Source organism: Larimichthys crocea, chromosome VII (assembly GCF_000972845.2).
Source record: "Larimichthys crocea isolate SSNF chromosome VII, L_crocea_2.0, whole genome shotgun sequence".
Lineage (NCBI taxonomy): Eukaryota > Metazoa > Chordata > Actinopteri > Sciaenidae > Larimichthys > Larimichthys crocea.
Window position 1 is genome coordinate 20,983,622 of NC_040017.1, and position 19,435 is coordinate 21,003,056.

The 19,435-nt window shown below is 40.7% G+C and overlaps 1 protein-coding gene across 2 annotated transcripts; it reads left to right on the forward strand.

Annotated features, from left to right (window-relative positions):
* The first annotated feature begins 618 nt into the window (after positions 1-618).
* taok1a (TAO kinase 1a) lies at positions 619-16,494 on the forward strand. Of its 2 annotated transcripts, none has more exons than XM_027280090.1 (20): positions 619-969; positions 1,060-1,250; positions 4,317-4,570; positions 5,395-5,466; positions 5,565-5,666; positions 5,764-5,809; positions 5,921-6,017; positions 6,123-6,236; positions 6,338-6,429; positions 6,666-6,759; positions 6,862-6,943; positions 7,027-7,194; positions 7,340-7,750; positions 8,109-8,345; positions 8,432-8,560; positions 8,677-8,880; positions 9,011-9,250; positions 10,530-10,742; positions 10,907-11,089; positions 12,148-16,494. In XM_027280090.1, exons 3-20 carry the CDS (start codon positions 4,439-4,441, stop codon positions 12,676-12,678), a joined length of 3,147 nt encoding a protein of 1,048 aa, XP_027135891.1. In that variant the 5' UTR covers positions 619-969; positions 1,060-1,250; positions 4,317-4,438; the 3' UTR covers positions 12,679-16,494. The 2 variants fall into 2 exon arrangements, with proteins under 2 accessions (XP_027135891.1, XP_019121964.1); XM_019266419.2 differs by having other exon boundaries at positions 620-1,250; positions 7,340-7,540; positions 7,622-7,750.
* Positions 16,495-19,435: the final 2,941 nt, after the last annotated feature.

The following is a 19,435-nucleotide window of genomic DNA, read 5'->3' on the forward strand; positions in this document are numbered from 1 at the left end:
TCATGTACTTTTCAGAAAAGCATAGATAATACAATGAACAAATAGATAATAAAATGACATAAAATGATTAAATCGGCAGACTCTCGGGGGATCAGAGGGGGATAATAAATAAGTTGATTTCTAACTATGAAAACTTTACAATCATTAAAATCAACTGTACTTTTCAGAAAAGCATAGATAATAAAATGAACAAAAATGACATAAAATGATTAAATTGGCAGACTCAGGGGATCAGAGGAGGATAATAAACAAGTTGGTTTCTAACTATGAAAACTTTACAATCATTAAAATCAACTGTACTTTTCAGAAAAGCATAGATAATAAAATGAATAAATAGATAATAAAATGACATAAAATGATTAAATTGGCAGACTCAGGGGGTCAGAGGGGGATAAATAAGTTGATTTCTAATTCTAACTATGAAAACTTTACAATCATTTCATAAAAGCATTTTCCTTTGAGAGCTAATATTACTTTTACTTTACTATACCTTGATACTTTTACCACAAAAGTAAATGTTTTTGCCAGAGTTCAGTATTTTCTCTCCTATATATATCTATATATTACATATTATAGGCCGAGTGTTTTTTAATGATGTCTCCGCCTCTGGATGTTTTTGGGTCAGAGAGAGTTTACTGCACATCCAGCAGGCAGCAGGCAGCACAGGGCGGAACTGCAGCTCGCAGTATATGTCGAAGGAAGAACAAGAGCTTCAACCAAAACTTAGCCAAGTTTGTTAACAATGCCAGCTGGGTTAAACCCACCCTCGCTCCCTTGGTGTTTCCTAACAGCACCGCGGACAGTCTCCCGGCTGGTTTGTGCGTGTTTTTCAGCAGCTGTTTGAACTTCCCTCACATCCTCCACGACGTTATTTTCAAGAAGGGAGAGGCGGCGGTTGCGCACTCGGCAGCCATCTTTGGACCTGCCTGGGAGTGGGACTTCTTTCTGGCACCCCCGGTTACTTCGAGGGTGGGGATCTCTCTCTCACTCTCTCACTCTCTCTCACTCTTTCCTCTCCTATCTATCTAAGCTGTAATAACACACAAATCTGTATGTTAGAGCCGACTTGACAGCGTTTGAAACCACGAGGATTTGGCGTACAGAGACACGCCGCGTCGCGGGATGAAACAGGAAGGAGACTTTAATAATCCCTGAAAAAAAAAAACTGTGTTGAAATACAACGACAGAGAGAGAGAGAGAGCTGAAAGCTGAAAGCTGAAAGCTGAAAGCTGGCCTGTCAGGGAGAGAGGGTGAGTTTCAGCTAACACACACACACACACACATATACAGGTTAGCCTCAGCTAATTTAGCCATTTCTGTCCCTTAAACGACACTAACTTTGGCTCAAGTCCGCGTCAAGTCGTCGACTGTTTCAGCTTTTAGGTTTAAAAACAAACCGAGGGTGTTGCTGCTGCTGCTCGGGTCGTTTAATCGTATGACACGTAACTTAGCTTAGCGTTTAAGTTTGGTGTGTGTGTGGCTAACATTACAGTCAGTGTGTGTGTGTGTGTGTCTGTGTTGTTAGTTTGTTAAAAGCATTTGCGTGGCAAAGAAAGTGACATTAAGTTGCTTTCTCTAAGTCTCAGTGACGTGTTAACATAGCCACAGGTAACAACAACAACAACAACAACAACAACAGGTAAAGGCTGGGGCTGCTACACCAGAAATGATACTTTGGTTTCACTCTAAGGTCAAATAACACCACAGTGCTGTGTTTATACTCACTATAAAACTCCTCATACTCTGATTAATGCACTGTGACGTGAACAAACGCTGGATTACAAAGATTGTCATCTTTGCATGTTATTATTTGATTTTAAAGGGTTACTAGTGGTTGACATTGTTTGATTGATAGATAGATAGATAGATAGATAGATAGATAGATGGATATATATACTTTAATAGATAGATATAGATAGATAGATAGATAGATAGATAGATAGATAGATAGACTTTATTTGTAGATAGATATACATACGTTATTGATAGATAGACTTTATTTATAGGTAGATATGCATACTTTATAGATAGATAGATAGATAGATAGATAGATAGATAGATAGATAGATAGATAGATAGATAGACAGACTTTATTTATAGATAGATATACATACTTTAATGATAGATAGATAGACTTTATTTGTAGATAGATATACATACTTTATAGATAGATAGAAACATAGATAGACAGACTTTATTTATAGGTAGATATACATACTTTACTGATAGATAGAAAGATAGATAGATAGACTTTATTTATAGGTAGATATACATACTTTATTGATAGATAGACTTTATTTATAGATAGATATACATACTTTATAGATAGATAGACTTTATTTGTAGATAGATATACATACTTGGTAGGTAGATAGATAGATAGATAGATAGATAGATATACTTTATTAATCCTAAATTGGGAAATTACAGTGCAGCAGCATTACACACACAGAAGTGACAATAGACAACATAAGGATAAAAATATAAAGAACAAACTATACATGATAAAATATCAAAACAGCAATAGTAAATAAAATATATTGTACAAAAAGTATATACAGAAAATTGGCAGTGTTGATTTGGTGCAAAAGTAAGAAAGGAGAAGTGTGCAGTGTGACTGTAGATTTTTTGATTTTTGTTTTGTTTTGTTTTTGCCATGGATTGGACAGAAAGAAAAAAAAAAAGACTCAACTGATAAGTTAAGATTAAAATATCTGGAAACTCTCTTTCCGCTGCGTCCGAAAGCTGTCGCTGTTATGTCAAGACAAGACAAGATAATCACTAGTCAAAAATGCTCACCAGCACCCCCCCCTTCCTACCTCCCTATAGCTGTGCGAACAGGAAATGCTGAGAAATGCAGCGCAGTGAGGACATACATCGGGAATTCCAGCCCTCCAGCTTTGTTGTCCTGTCCTGCTGCATTTTTGTGCATCTGTGTGTGTGTGCGTGCGCGCAATGGTGTTTTACGAAGGTGTCAGTTATCATCACTCACTTTTGTGTCGCTCACGTGTTCCTCCACCACAGTTGGAGGAGAGAAAAAAAAATGCCATCATGAGATATGACAACAAGGCTCATTCATGAGCAACAATGTAGTAAAAGGACAATGGGCAATAAAGAGGCACACAGTGCCACATGGTAATGAGGCTTTATTTCAGTGGCTCCGTGGCTGCATCTGTGTGGAATAGTGAGTCGTTCAGTGTTGTTGTGAGACAAAAGATGTCTGCTTGAACTGGGGGCTGTTTCTCCCAAGGCTGGAGGAAAAGAAGTCTTGTGACTCTAGCGTCAGCTCTGCATCTGTTTGCAGCTGATCATCTGAGCCTGCATGGACTCAGTAAACTTTGCTCAGTGATCTTTTTTTTTACAGTCTACATCTGTATTACAGCAGTTTCAGGCTGTATAATGAACGATTTAATAGGCAGCAAATAGTTAAACGTCTTAAAAAGCCTGACTGTGGAGTTGTTTAATCTGTTTAATTTAAAGGAGGGGTTCACCTAAAATAAAATAAAAAAAGAAACCCACGTTTAACTTCATATCTAGTCATGCGGATTGCAGATGGATGTCCTAAATGTCCCACCCAGGAGTTTAAGTTTTTTAAATGTAGTTTTTCAATTCGCCGAGCGCCACAAACAAATCTGTATTGTACTTGTGGCCGTGGATTCTCCTCTGCGATTTTGGTGAACCGACCCTTTTTTTAATCGCTCGTGGAACAACTATATAGACAATGCTTGGTATGTTTGAGGACATGTGTTTACCGAGTACTTACAGGTTTAACAAGTAGTCCCATCACTGGAATGCTTTGTTTCGGTTCAGGCATCTGTCTCACAGCGTAAGCAGCGCCGCTCTTACCTCAGCTTCTTTGTTTTTCGAGCTGGAGGTTGTCGCCTGCGAGACGTCTCTTTGTACCTTTCCACACATCTGTCTGTCTACATACCAGTCACTGAAGGCGTGAAGGGGAGTTTTGTCAGGACACAGCCCACTGATTTTCCTTACTGTAGGTGCCGTTACTATGGAAACAAGAGACCTATCACTCGCTTACCTCAGGATTTCCGACCGGCCGTTCCCCCACATTTGCACCTGACATCATGGTTCACTTCGTGTTTTGCGTAGCCTTCTCTCGTTCAGGTTAACAGCCTCTGGTGTGTAGCACATGTGGACATCTCACCCCCAACAGCATCCAGATAAACGTCTTTAATCCACTCTTGGATCATATTGTACTTCTCTGCTGTCCATTCAGTGTTAGTAATGGAGCCCATATTCATTAGGTTGTTGTGTGTTTTTCTTTCGGTGTACTCATTCTTTGTTTTTCCTGCTTTCAGCTCTGACCACATATGAGACCGCTGTCCTGCAGATGAGCCATCGGTGGGGGCTTCCAAGTCGCTGTCGCAGACCCAGATAGTTCCTGGCGGCAGCGGCATTGCCCCCCCCCCACAATCCCACTATGCCCAACAGCAGTCGGGCGGGGAGCCTGAAGGACCCCGAAATTGCTGATCTCTTCTTCAAGGAGGACCCGGAAAAGCTCTATGCAGATCTGCGCGAGATCGGACATGGCAGCTTTGGTGCTGTATATTTTGTGAGTACTTCCACGATATAATGCTGCGATCCGAGCCTGAGGCCGCGTTCATTGTGGCATCAGAACCGCGTTCATCTCCAGGCATTGTGGCCGCTGTGTTGACACACGGGGACGCACAACACAAATGGTTGTCAGGGCAGAAAAAGCTCAGCCCACGCTCTGTTAATCAAATACTTTTAAGTGCACATTTATACACGACATGAATGGCGATCATTGTTAATGAGGATAAAAATGACTGCTGCCATGAGGAGCTTCCCTGAAAACTGGAAAAAATCTTCTTGTCTAACAGTTCCACAAAAAAAGTTCAGTGTATCTATCTATCTCTGAATCACAGTGGCCTTTTAAACATTTCAGATTGCTTCTCAAAATACGGACTGTTCTTAGTGATACTGTCTGTGACTTCCAGCAAACTATTGAGCCATCAGACTTTTACTGTAAAAAATCAATCATTGTGATATTTTACGATCATCATGATGGTGTATTTCTGTCTTAATATCTTGGATGGATTATATAGTCTCTGTAATGTGAATGTAATGCTCATAATGCAGTCAGAAGCACTCTGTTTATGTCAGTCAGCCTACAAAGAGTCCCAGTTTGTTGTTGTTGTTGTTGTTGTTGTTATGCATTGCAGTCCTGCCATTCGATAATATAGAGGGATGGAAAAAGAGGTCACGTACAGTGATGATCAGTTTAACAATGCAAATAGACATAAGTTTTATAATGCAGACAAACAGACAAATCCTACTGTAGCACATGTAGTCTAAGTCACTGAACTAAAAGTGAAGTGAAGATGACAACCAGTATGCAATGTGCTTGTCGTTCAGGCACGGGATGTGCGGACAAATGAGGTGGTGGCCATCAAGAAGATGTCTTATAGTGGAAAGCAGTCCACTGAGGTATGCAGTGATTTATATTTATGTATTGTTTCCACATTTGAAAAACATGGTTTCGTTTGTTTGTTCTCACAGTCTTCTGATTCTTGCTCTTTTCACAGAAATGGCAAGACATAATAAAGGAGGTGAAATTCCTGCAGAGAATACAACACCCGAACAGCATAGAGTACAAAGGATGTTACCTACGAGAGCACACTGCCTGGGTAAGCTGACGATGCTGTATGATATTATCCACTGATTGATAAAGAGGTGGAACAAAAAAAAACAAACTCCCACAACACACTCTTTATTTGATTGCAGCTGGTGATGGAGTATTGTCTAGGCTCTGCTTCAGATTTGTTAGAAGGTGAGTTGTCGATCCTTTGAACTCCTTGCCTTTGCATGAGGCTACAAGCAGAGACTACTCATCAATTTTGTGTTTGTTTACATCTCTGTGGGTGAATTTATCCCCTTCCAGTTCACAAGAAACCTCTGCAAGAAGTTGAAATAGCTGCAATCACCCATGGTGCTCTTCAAGGGTTGGCTTATCTTCACTCCCACAACATGATTCACCGGTGAGTGTTTCAAGTGTTGAGTGCTTGTGCTCTCAGGTGTGCTGTCCTGTGTGTGTGTGTGTGTGTGTCTGTAGCCGTAATTGTTTCCACTTATGTGTTTGACAGAGATATAAAAGCAGGAAACGTCTTACTGACAGAGCCAGGGCAGGTAAAACTAGCAGATTTTGGTTCTGCCTCCATTGCCTGTCCTGCCAACTCCTTCGTTGGGACTCCATATTGGTACGTAACAAAACATGTTCCTGTCATAGCACCTTTTCGGATTTTTCATTAAATTTCTATCAATGTTTTTATTGTGCTGAATGTTTTTTTTGTTTTCTCAGGATGGCCCCAGAAGTAATTTTAGCTATGGACGAGGGTCAGTATGACGGAAAGGTGGACATTTGGTCTTTGGGAATAACCTGCATCGAATTAGGTACGGTCACTGTCTCCTTCAACCTGAATCACATCTAAGATTTAGACCTTATTTGTTGTTGCGTTGCTTGAAGCCACATCGGTCTCTTTTTACACTTTTACAAACATCTCATAGCCAGAATTCATTTTGCTCACTTAGTCAGTCAATAACTGAATAATGTTGCTCTTTCTTCCTCCTTAATTTCATTTTTCTTCAACATCCTGCCTCCTTGATGTAACCCGCTGCTTGGTCTGTAGCTGAGAGAAAGCCTCCACTGTTCAACATGAATGCAATGAGTGCCTTATACCACATAGCACAGAATGAGAGCCCAATGCTGCAGTCGAGTGAATGGTAAGTTGAGAATTAAACTTCTAAGAGCTGGTGTGTTGTTTCCTAAACAAGCAGAGTCCTTTTTAATAGTCCAATTCTGTCCTTTTTCCATCCTCTCTTTAGGACGGATTATTTCCGAAACTTTGTTGATTCTTGCCTTCAGAAATTTCCCCAGGATAGGCCAAACTCTGAGGAGCTTTTAAAGGTAATGATCAAAAAACAGTTATGACATAACCACCCGTAACCAGGATTTTTAATAGACGTCCTTTCTGTGTTTTTCCCTTCCAGCATGCATTTGTCCAGCGTGAGCGACCAGAATCGGTTCTAATAGACCTGATCAGTCGGACTAAGGATGCAGTGCGGGAGCTGGACAATCTGCAGTATCGTAAAATGAAGAAGATCCTGTTTCAAGAAGCCCACAATGGCCCCACAGCCGAGGCACAAGATGAAGAGGAGGTCTGTCATGTGACTGTTTGAACTGTTTCTATATTGCATTTGTCTCTTTCTCGATTTCTGTCACCTCTAGATTGGCGAGGTTATATTATTAGAGAGCATTGTTGTGACCTTGCTGCTGTTTGCCTGCCACGTGTGTTATTTTTAGGAGCCAGAACACAGTGTGGGTAGGACGGGTACAGTGAACAGCGTGGGGAGCAACCAGTCCATACCCAGTATGTCAATCAGTGCCAGTTCCCAGAGCAGCTCTGTCAACAGTCTAACAGATGCAGGCGACGACAAGAGCGAGGTGGACATGGAGGGAGACCACACAGTCATGTCCAACAGCTCCGTGATACACCTCAAACCTGTAAGAAGTCTATTCATACGTTTAAAGAGAGACATAAATATTTGCAGTGTCTTGTTTTACATGTTTTGTCTACCTTTACAGGAGGAACAGGCGTATAATGAAGAGTCCGAACCTCATACCCGGCCAACCGAGCAACAGTCCCCGCCTGCACACACTCCACGGCCAAAACGGAACCGCGAGCACTTTGCTACTATACGCACAGCCTCAGTGGTAATAACACTGTTATTGTATATATCAAATAGGAAGATGACCGCTTGTATATCTGCTGGACATTTCCCACATCCATGAGTTGTTGCAAAGCAAAAATATTTTGGCAGATTGTCCTCGTGATCATTGAATGCTTTCGCTATAAGGCTAGAAAGTAGTTTGATTTTTTTTTAAAGTCTAATCAAAAGCAGAGCCACGATCCAGCTTGAAACATTTCTGCATGTGGAAATGCACTTTAAATTCTTAAATGCCTCACTTTTATGTGACACATATGGCAGCCTCGCGTATGTATTTCTCTGTCAGAAACTTGTTCGATCCTCCCACAACAATATAAAAACAATCTGTGTCCCGTGTTTGCCAGCTGACTCGCCAGATTAAGGAGCACGAGCAGGATTCGGAGTTAAGGGAGCAGATATTGGGCTACAAGCGCATGAGGCGGCAGCACCAGAAACAGCTGATGGCTCTGGAAAACAAGCTGAAGGCCGAGATGGATGAACACAGACTCCGCCTGGACAAGGAGCTGGAAAACCAGAGGAATAGCTTTGCCCAAGAGATGGAGAAACTGATCAAGAAGCACCAGGCGTCCATGGAGAAAGATGTATAATTTCAACTCATTTGTGTGTTTTCACTGGCTATTTTTTTTTCCTAGACCTAACTGTTAATGATGTCTATTTTTTCCATTAGGCAAAAACATTTAGCAACGATGAAAAGAAGTTCCAGCAGCACATTCAGAGTCAGCAGAAGAAAGAGCTCAACAGCTTCCTAGAATCCCAGAAGCGCGAGTACAAACTTCGCAAGGAGCAACTCAAAGAGGTAAGGGGGTCCGGGAAGTTCTTGCCCTGTACCTTAGTCTTCAAAATTAGCTTTTCAGCAAATGGACATGGTATGAAGTCTATTCTATCTGTGACCTGGAATCTTTCTTCATTTAGGAGTTGAATGAAAATCAGTCAACACCTAAGAAAGAAAAGCAGGAGTGGCTGTCCAAGCAGAAGGAAAACTTCCAAAACTACCAAGCAGAGGAGGAGGCCAACTTACAGCGCCGACAGAGGCAGTATCTGGAGCTGGAGTGCCGCAGGTTCAAGCGGAGGATCTTGATAGCTCGTCACAATATCGAACAGGATTTAGTGCGTGAGGTCAGCGCTCTTTTTCCTACGTTTTACTGCAGCGTCGCAAATGGAATCAACAGTCTAAAAGTGATTTTTCTTTGCTGCCTGTCAATCTCATCTCTCTGTTGCGTGCCTCTCCGTGTGTGCATACGATCAGGAGCTGAACAAGCGTCAGACCCAGAAGGACTTGGAACATGCCATGCTTCTCCGGCACCACGAATCCATGCAAGAGCTGGAGTTCCGCCAGCTCAACACCATCCAAAAGACGAGGGCCGAGCTGATCCGCCTGCAGCACCAGACGGAGCTCACCAATCAGCAGGAGTACAACAAGAGGAGGGAGAGGGAACTTCGACGCAAACACGTCATGGAGGTTCGCCAGCAACCCAAGAGCCTCAAGGTGAGAGCTCGGCCTGTGAGCATGCACGTACACTTAATATTCATTCACAACACTTTAATTTCAATAAAGAAAGGGAATTCAATTTAATATTTCTCACATTTAATCATATAAATAAACAATTATTGACAAATTTATTTCTGTGAAACTACTCTACTCTGAATTAATAAATAATAATGACGATTGTGATGGGAATGATAGCAATAATAGTAATGAGGGCATAAATAGTCTTATGCAGTGTCCACATTTACCATTTTACTGGCCTGAGGGTAGAGGTTGTTCCCGAGTCTGTCAGTGCTGGTTTGGTGTATCCAAGACTTTCTTCCTGATCAGTAAAGACTGGGTGGTGCAGATCCTTAAAGACTCTCCTAGCCTTATTTTTGCAGCATTTAGTATAAATGCCTTGCAGGTAGAGTACCACCTATCATGCATTCAGCTAAATAAATCAATCCTTGTGATCTGGATTTAATGAGATATTATTGGTACCAATACCGTTATCCGTTCTGTGTATCGGTTAAATTCTTTGTTGATTCCCTAATTGATTCATCTTCTTTTTGATTTTGTGTTGGGGGGGGAAAAAAAGTATTACACAGGTTTCTAAAAGCACTATTGTTTGCCCAGTGTTTGATTTGGAACCGGTTAGCCTGAGAGATAGCTGTAGCGACAGCTGGTGTTTACACCCTTTACTCAAAACGATCATTTTACAGACCTCACGACGAGCACTGTTGTCATCTTTCTGTGTGAAATGAAGCCACACTTTCCGTTTCTTATCCTCTCTGTCATGACTACTCCTCGTTGTAAGTTTCCAGCAGCGTGGACGCACGACTTTGAAGTCGTTGTTTTTGCAAGGTGCAACTGTCAGAGAACCGTGCCAGCATAAATAAAAGGAATCGATAAGACAATTTGGAAGTGATTCTCAGCTGGAACCTTTTCTCAGTTCCCATCCCTAGTTTCAATAATAAAATGTTGCCCTAGATACTTGTAGGATTTGTCTAATATGCAAAATACCATTAGTTGTAGACCATTTCTAAACCTTGAATAAGCTCAGATGAAACCTAAAATGCAGAGTAAAAAGGCTACATTAGAGTTATGGCTGTGTGGCTTTTACCTCCCCTTTGGTTAGACAAACTGTTTTTATAGCATTAAGAATAGAAGCTGAGCCATGTTTCTTGTTGAGCCAAAAAAATGTTGCGCTTGTGCAGACCCAATGTAGATAATCCGGTTCTGTTTCTGTGTTGTTTTTCGAGTGTAAAGAAATACATAATTGAATATGTTTCTCTAGTCCAAAGAGCTACAGATCAAGAAGCAGTTCCAGGACACATGTAAGATCCAGACCAGGCAGTACAAAGCACTGAGGAACCATCTGTTGGAGACCACACCAAAGTCAGAGCACAAGGCTGTCCTTAAACGGCTGAAGCAGGAGCAGCACCGCAAACTTGCCATCTTGGCAGAGCAGTATGACCACTCCATCAATGAGATGCTTTCCACTCAGGCGGTGAGTCTGGCAATGCCAGGAATTTAAAATCCTAAAGCTGTGAAGTGAGACCATGAAGGCACCACCCAGTTGTACATATTTCCACTTTTAGCATATTTGTCAAAATCAGCTGTCGATTTATTTATTTTTTCCTCGTTCCACGATCTTGTCTCTGTCCTTTTTAGCTACGTCTGGATGAGACTCAGGAGGCTCAGTGCCTAGGCCTACGAATGCAGCTACAGCAGGAGCTGGAGCTTCTCAACGCCTACCAGAGCAAGATCAAGATGCAGACAGATGCCCAGCACGAACGCGAGAGGAAGGACCTGGAGCAGAGGGTGTCACTCCGAAGGGCCCTGCTGGAACAAAAGGTTTTCCGCTATTCATTAGTCTCATGTGCAGGTTTACATTGGTCTGACTCGATGATTACGGAGTTTAAACAGGGGTCTCCAAACTGTTCCACAAAGGGCCAGTGTGGCTGCAGGTTTTTGTTCCAACCAACCAAGATCACACAGTTTGACCAATCAACTATCTGAAGACTGAGATTAGTTGATTAAATGAGTCAAGTCTGGTGTACTGCTGTTTTGTTGGAAGGAAAACCTGCAGCCACACCGGCCCTTTGTGGAACAGTTTGGAGACCCCTGGTTTAAGAGGTACTAAAAGCCAAGAACACTCAAATAGGTTTTCATAGGACCTGCTCAGAGATCAGCAGACTCTGTGTACCAATAAAAAAGATGTAGGTGTCATTTCTCGTGCAACAAAACAAACAGAACAGACACTGCCTGTACACATCCGCTCAGCCCAGGACTGGTTTAATTAGGGAAAATAACACCTGTGGATGTGTACAATGGGTGTGCTGCACCTTTAAGAGTAACCGCAGACAGCACAGGTGTTACTGATGACACAACAATGACTCACATAGACATGACTGTGTGAAAGCATGAACAATACCACCATCAGCCAGCATCATTGCATTTCCTGAAGAGTGAACAGATTTTTTTAAGTAGATGTTTAATGAGTGAGTTAATCATCAATCATCTGTAGTCCATTTAGGAAACACTTTGACTATAGCACCAGTGTCTGATATTCGGTCACGTCCACCCATGGGCATATAAGGGGCCCTTATATTGAAAAAATCTGGTTTTGTACCTGTTATGTTATGGTTTCTATGTGCACTATCAGTGGATGGATCATAACACAGTACAGAGTACTTGAGTGGGTAATGTTGAAAAACAGCAAGATTTTGAAACTGTCCAGCGAAAACTTGCCACTCTCCTCCCGTTTTAGGCCTCTCTGCATTTGATGTATTATTTGCTATCATGATGTAAAGAGAATTTTAACAAATATAACATCTTAATATATAACCTACCCTAGCTTGTGAAGCATATATGAACATTGTTTTTTACCTGTTTTATTAATTCTTCCATAGATCGAGGAGGAGATGTTGTCCTTGCAGAATGAACGCATGGAACGAACCCGGAGCCTGCTGGAACGCCAAGCCCGAGAAGTTGAGGCTTTTGACTCCGAGAGCATGCGCCTGGGCTTCAGCAACATGGTGCTAGCCAACATCTCCCCGGAAGCCCTCAGCAATAGCTTTCCCGGAGCTCCAGGAAGTTGGAGTCACCATCAGCAACAGCATCCACCCGGGAGTGCTCAAGGGCAGCGCTGGGGCAGCGGCAGCCTGGGCGCGGGGTCGAGCCTCCAAGGCAGCCATCACCACTATCACTCCAGTCCGGGAGGGTCATCTATGCAGCAAGGCTGGGGGCAAGGCATGCAGGGAGGTGGGGCTCCATCACCGTGGGGCCACTCGTCGGCGGTCTCCCGCAGCAGTGTAGGTCTACAGAACAGCCCCCAAGCAATGGGAAGGACAACCCCAGGAGGGCGCAGTGAGCCGGGCATGAGCAGGAGTACCAGTGTCACCTCTCAGATATCTAACGGGTCACACCTCTCCTACACATAGATCCTCCGTCAGCCCCGGAGTTAGAGGTTGAGCGTGCGCGTGCGGGTTGGGGGGTTGGGATGTAGAATCCAACAAACACAGCAGGACAGAGTATCGGCTGAGGTCTGCCGCTCTGTGTCTGTCTTCCTCCGGTTCTACCGTGTACAGATGTGGATGTGTGATGAAATAAATGTTGCTCAGGTCAAAAGGGCTGGAAGATACGCAGCCCGTCCTCACGGCAGTTTATCGGCACACATACAGATCCTTAAATTTATGTTACATAAGCAATTTGAGTGTCAACACATAATACTCCCATTTGTTTTTATTTACAGCTCTCTCCTACGGAATTTAAAAAAAATATATATATATGTTTCATGCTACAGCCATTGCTCTCATTTTGCACATGAAACACTGTTAAAAAGCCTTTGACACGTGTTAATTAAGTCCCTTAGAAATGTGGTATCAAACAATCACAGTAAATTGAATCTTATTTAGCACCCCTCCCCCCCTCCTTCATATTCAGTTATACACTGGTCGATTCTCTGACGGTGGTTTTAAAATGCAGCAGACCTGACTAGAAATGCTATGCTGTTGTGATACGAGCCTGCTGTAATGGTCATTGTGATAAATTAGATGCTTTGTTCGTTTTATTTTTTTTTTTCGATTTCCTCGTCATCAGCCAAAATGAGACTTCAAAAAAATCGGAGCCAAATGAACTAAATCCTAACAGGCTTATGCTACAACACTACTACAGTGCCTTTTTGAACCTTTTGGTTATAGAAGATCTCAGATGTTTATAGTTTGATATTTTAAATTTGATCCTCAAGTTTCTAATCTGTGCCAGTGTATGTTTAGTTCAGTCTATTTTAAAGATTCTTTTTCTTGGGCCTTTTCAAGCTTTATTTCTGATAGAGACAGCTGAAGAGTGACAGGAATGCGGGGAGGGAGAGCGAGACAGAGCCACAGGTCGGATTCGAACCCTGGGCTTTCCGCAGCAAAGACTGAGCCTTCGCACATGGGTTCAGTCTGTTTTACACCTGTGATTTTAGTTCCCAAATACTTTTTTTCTCACATTATTATATTCACTGTGTATACAGTAAAGTTGGTTTAAGTCTTATGAATGGTGAGGTAATAGAAAAATGACTTGTGTATATCAGTAACTATATTTTTTAGGGCTTCAGAGTGGTGGTACTCGAGGGGGGGTGAACCCCTCTGTTACAGAGAATGTCGTACACATTCACAGGAGGAAAGAAAAAAAAAAAGACACGTTTGCCTTTGAAAACAATCCTAGTATTGATCTGTTGATTTTTATTAGTGCCTTTTTAAAACTGCTGCCTTTTTTAAAGCACTTTATACAGCTAAATATGCGTAAGATTAATATGACTTCCTTCTCGCGAAGCACCTGGTGGGTTAGTGTTTTGTCGGTACGTATGTAGGGGAGAGTCGAGCTAACCTGTGCTGTGATTTTATTTTTTTAAGGAGCGATTTATCCCCCCCCCCAAGTACAGACAAGGCCAAGTGTATGTCGACATGCAGTATGCGAGTGAAAGCTTTTTCCCCCCTCTTCCTGCAGCTTCTGAAACTGTAGCTGTCGTCGGCCGTCTCCTCTGTGTGCTTGTGTTGAATTTTGATTGAGTAGAGGTTGTGAGGATGCTGCAGTCTTTTTACAGTTTCTATAAAACACAAACCGAGTTACCTGAAACGAATCCATTAGTGTACGTGCAGACAAGATAGCTTAGGATCATTGTCATGACCATGACAGCAGGCTTGGCACTAACTAAGAAAACTACAACACTGTTTTAAAAAAATGTTGGGGTCCAGTTAAGTAACACTAAAAGAAAAAAAAAAAAAGGTGCTAAGTTTCTAAATGTTACACCATCTCATCAGAACCCAGGAACGAGGGTGACTGAATGAAGCACACGCTCGCACGATGGCATTGTAGCATATACGTGTAAATGTGTAAAACCCACGTCAACGCACACTCTGTGAAATACAGCCAAATACAAAATAAATGTGGCAAAATAACAAAAAAACAAAACAAAAAAAAAAAGCACTTAGGAATTCCTTTTGATAACTCTAGCAGCAGCTCCTCTAATAATATCTGTTTCTGTTCGCTCCCTTCTCTCTGGTTTGTGGTTGAAATATCTTTTGGAAATGTTTTAACAGCCTCCCTGTTCACATTTTTCTTTCCATGCACAGAATTTAAAACACTTTGTTGGAAAAAAAAAAAGGCCTTTAAGGATAATGATCCAGAGATAATACGGAGATATATATATATATATACTCCCCTGAATCACAAAGCTGGAGTTAAATGTTCATATGTGTATATTTTATTAAAGAAAACATTTAAAGACTAAACTCACATTTTAAGAAAATCATTTCTAAAACTAACTTTTTTTTTCTTTTTTTTTAACTGATGGACCACACTGATGTAACCCAACCTTTCACTCTCACAGTGAAAGTGGTGTTGAGTTGTCTGGACGTAGCTCATTGGAAGATATTCTTGGTTTTGTGTACACAGACAGAATGCCGCATATGCATGTATTTGCTGTCATCTCCTACTTATTTAGTCAGCCAGGCCACCTCTCGATGGACTCGCTGCAGGGTTCGTTCTCCCCTTTACTGCACACGTTTTGACCCTTTGTCCCCATTTCACTCTGATTCAGAGCCGCCTTTTACATACGCTGGCTCTTTTCTGAACGCCGTACTGTGATGTTATTCATATCACATTTGAGGACACAAAAATGCTGGGGTCGTTTTCTTTTTTCTTAAAGAAGTGGGATTTGTTTTTGTTTTTTTTTCCATGTGTGTGTGTGTCTGTGTGTGCGTGTGTGTGTGTGTGTGTATGTGTATAATCCTACCTAGAAAGTATGCATCATATCATTGTTACATAATGGTTTGGTCCCAAAACTCTTTTATTGCTACTCGTTCCAGCTACTGTAACACAGTAATAATTTCTTTTCTGGTTTATTGATATTTGGTAAATAAAAGGGGGAATGTATTTATCATGATCAGATTATTCTTAATTCAAAAAAAGCCAACACCAAGAGTTTGAATGTCAGGGCCAATCAAACCTCACACACATGCCAACCTTTTAAAGTTTGTATGCACAATTTCTGTTCACTTTTACGTCAATGTCGTGTGCGCAGGAGAGTCTGGATATCGTTGTCAATCATTGTCAGTGCTAAGACCTTTCCACCAACCTGGATTTTATTTTTTATTTTCACTTTTAACTTTTGATGTCAATTTTTCTTTTTTTTTTGTCCTACTGACTGAAAGCACGTGGGATACCGAGAATGAGAATCGGCAACAGAAACATGGTGATCCTTTTTATGGTCAAACACTGTGCCATACCTGAGTTGCCAAGCCCAGATACCACTGCATTGTCTCATCTCCATGGTTGGACCGATAATCGGGCTGACGGCATGAAATGTATGAAACAAGTTGGTTCTGGTCTAGTGGCCAAAGTTTTAAAAAAAGAGAAAAAAGAAAGAAAGAGACAGGCAAATTATGAAAAGAGATTGCATTTCTTTGAAGATGTCAGTATTCTTCTTTGGCACATTTACCACTACGACTCATAATAACCTGTATTAAACTGTATAGATGGTGGAAAACTTTTTTGTTTTTGTTTTGAATGTTCAAAGAGATTATAAGGATACTACATAAGAGATGGTAAAGTACTAAAAGTGGATTTAAATTGTGTAAAAAAACAAAACAATAAAAAAAAACAATAAAAATAGGATCAAATTTACTATTTTGTTTGTATTATATTTACCATTTGTGTTGGCAGAGGGATATTGAACAGAAATCAGCTGTAATAAAGTAATTTTAGTATAACTTGTCTTGTGTTTTTTCTTTATTTTTATTATTATTATTCTTCCTATTATTATAATATTGATGCTGAATGCAGAAAATGCGGATCAATGCAACAACAGCGGCGGAAGTGCGTGCAACGTGACCTGTGACGAGCGCTGTAAACAAAAGGTGAATGTTTAACCGGACTGGGAAAGGAATGCAGTCTGCACAGCCTTTGGATTGAGTGAGTAAACAATCCTAAACATTGTGTATTTAACTTTTTTTTATGTCTTATGTAACGTGATGAAATGTGACGTCGCGTTAAAGTTTAGCTGCAAACTCTCAGTTTGCTAACTAGCCGTGACTCGTTTTTACGCTTGTAAAAAACATAATATCTGCATTAATGACGCTTTAATTACGTTTAAATACAATTATCAGCTGGTTAATGTGTTAATTAAAATGTAAGGATGAAGCTTAATGAGCTCACACGAACAAGTAGCCAGCTGTTAGCTCGCTGCTACTTGTAGCTTCAGTTTAGCTGCCAAGCTCGTACAAAAAACATAAACATTAACTCTGTAACACCGACATAATCTATTTCCCCAGCTCTGAACATATTCACCAACTAGTTTCTGTCAATATTTTTTGACTTTACACGAACTTAAACAAACGTGAACGTCGTTTGTCTGTGAAGCTAACCTAGCCGTCGACGTTTGACATTAGCTGATTCACAACAACTTTATCTGTAACAAATAATAAAAAACACAAAGTATTTAATGTCTTGGCTCTAAAAACACCAGGTTCATATTTATAAGACAGCAAACTTATTAAATATCTATGGTAAATATCTATCACAATGTCTGTGCTGCAAAAAGAAACAAACAAAATGCATTATTGTGCCCAACATGATGTTATGTACTTAAACACAGCACAGTAATTGTACTATAGTAGTATTTGGATAATGGTATACTGCAGATTTCTTATAGAAATGTTTAAGAGTTGATCAGTTTTCAATTCTGTAATTGTCTGCAGTATCTATGACTATCCATTACTCTCTGTAATTTGTCTTTAACTTGTTTTATTTATTTATTTACTTTTTTCCTTCCTTCTAATGTGTTTTATTTGGTTTTGATGCCTTGTTGTATTTAAATGTGCTATGGGCTTGGGCTGATTAACATAAACCGATTACTTACATGTTTTTTTTTTTCATTACTTTATGTAGTTTTATTATTAGTAGTATTATTCTGTGTGTGTCAATTTTCTGTTTTGTTTTTTATAACTGTGAAATTTCTTAAAAATAAGCCCATCTGCGTTTTCTGCCTCTCCCTACACTTTACATTATTCGTTATCTTTGTCATTTCTATATCATTTTAACCTTTCAAAATAAATAAAACTAAACTAGTATAAGAGTAATGATAAAGTGAATAATGTGGGGATTATACGTTGACATATGTGCAGTGCATACAAGACTTGTTTACAGTCTGTCCTGTATTATATGTGTCTATTTATTTGTCTAATGCACAGAGAAGTAATGAAGTTGAGCACACTGTCAGCAGCATGTGTATTGAAAGCAGTAATGATTAACCCAGCATGATTTGCACAATTTCTCCCAAATGGTTCAATGCACCCAGAGACATTAAACTTTATACAGCAGAGGACCCTAACTCTAAATTAAAGTAGAATAATAATACATGATAAAACTAGAGGACAGGTGATAACTTCTCATGGTCACAGTATATGTAGGATCTTAACTTCATCCTCTCTGCCGTGTGTCTCGTGTCCTCACAGATCTCCAGGATGTTGTGTGAAGTCCTGCTGTCATCACTATGGTTCCTGTTTGTTATCTTCTGGGTGGAGACAATAAGTATCTGGCTGTTTCTGTCCATGTTCTACCAGGACCGGGCGTTTTACCACTGGGGAGATGGGTAAGAGGCGTGTTTCTGCGGTCAGCTGTTTTTATGTGCGTCGTATGTTCATGATAGGTTGTTCATCATCAGTCTTAAGATATATTTATAGAAATTCTCACAGTTATTTCTGCCCTTACTTTCAAAGTTTGGAAACTATTTCTTCTCTTTTCTATTTTTTGTTTCATCTAATTTCATCTTTTCAAAGCACTTCAATGTTACATGTAACAAGCTGGATCATAAAACCAGGTCACCTGTATGTCCAGCTTTGTGATACCGGTTGTCCAGGATTACCAATGTTAAGCTCAGTGAAGCCAGGTAAAAAGAACCAGAAGTTGAACTGTCTTAGTGGTAAAGGCCTCAGATCTATGATGTTTTCTCCACCGGCACTTATTTGTCAACTAACTTGGAAGCAGAGGTGGAGAAAAGAGGAGAAGCTAGAATAAAACACCGTCTCCGTTTTCTTGGAAGGATCCAAACTTAGACCTGAAGAGTCCTCAAGCCTCTTGTGAACCGATAGATGGAAAAACACTTAAGGCCTAATGGCCAGTGTCCATTAGGGAATCAGTGTTGTACGTACTCGGTTCATGGGCTAGTGGGCATGATTTTGTTTAATGTAGCCACTCTTTTCATGTTGCAGGGTATTTACAGATGATCCAGGACAGATGATATACATGTTGAGCAGGTAAGAACTTTGCTTTTACCCTGATTTTATTGAGTTTACAACTATTAGAAATATAAGTATATTTGTGCGATTGGTTTTAATATGTTGTGTCTCTCCACAGAGTCGATACCCATATGCAGACAGAGATGCAGACCTGAGACAGGAACAGAGGAACTCAGCTGAAAGGACTCCCAAAACAGGGCTGTCGCAGTAATGTGACTGAAGGACGTACGCTGAAAAAGCAGTAGCTGTTTTTCCTTTGCACTGCCTGCCTCACACACACTGTTCTCCACAGCCCTCGTTAACATAGGTAAATGTAGTCCCACTTTAAATAACAGGTGGTGGAAAGTTGCAGCATGCAAAGTGCATGGCGCAGCTAAGACGTAGAGGGAGGTCCTCAATGACCAAAGTGTATCAC

What these genes read in the sequence shown, in the direction of transcription:
- taok1a (XM_027280090.1), top strand. Translation starts at nt 4,439, where the DNA reads ATGCCCAACAGCAGTCGGGCGGGGAGCCTGAAGGACCCCGAAATTGCT. An exon ending in AATAACCTGCATCGAATTAG is followed by an intron (nt 6,430 to 6,665) that starts GTACGGTCACTG and finishes CTTGGTCTGTAG; the next exon opens with CTGAGAGAAAGCCTCCACTG. An exon ending in AGCAACCCAAGAGCCTCAAG is followed by an intron (nt 9,251 to 10,529) that starts GTGAGAGCTCGG and finishes ATGTTTCTCTAG; the next exon opens with TCCAAAGAGCTACAGATCAA.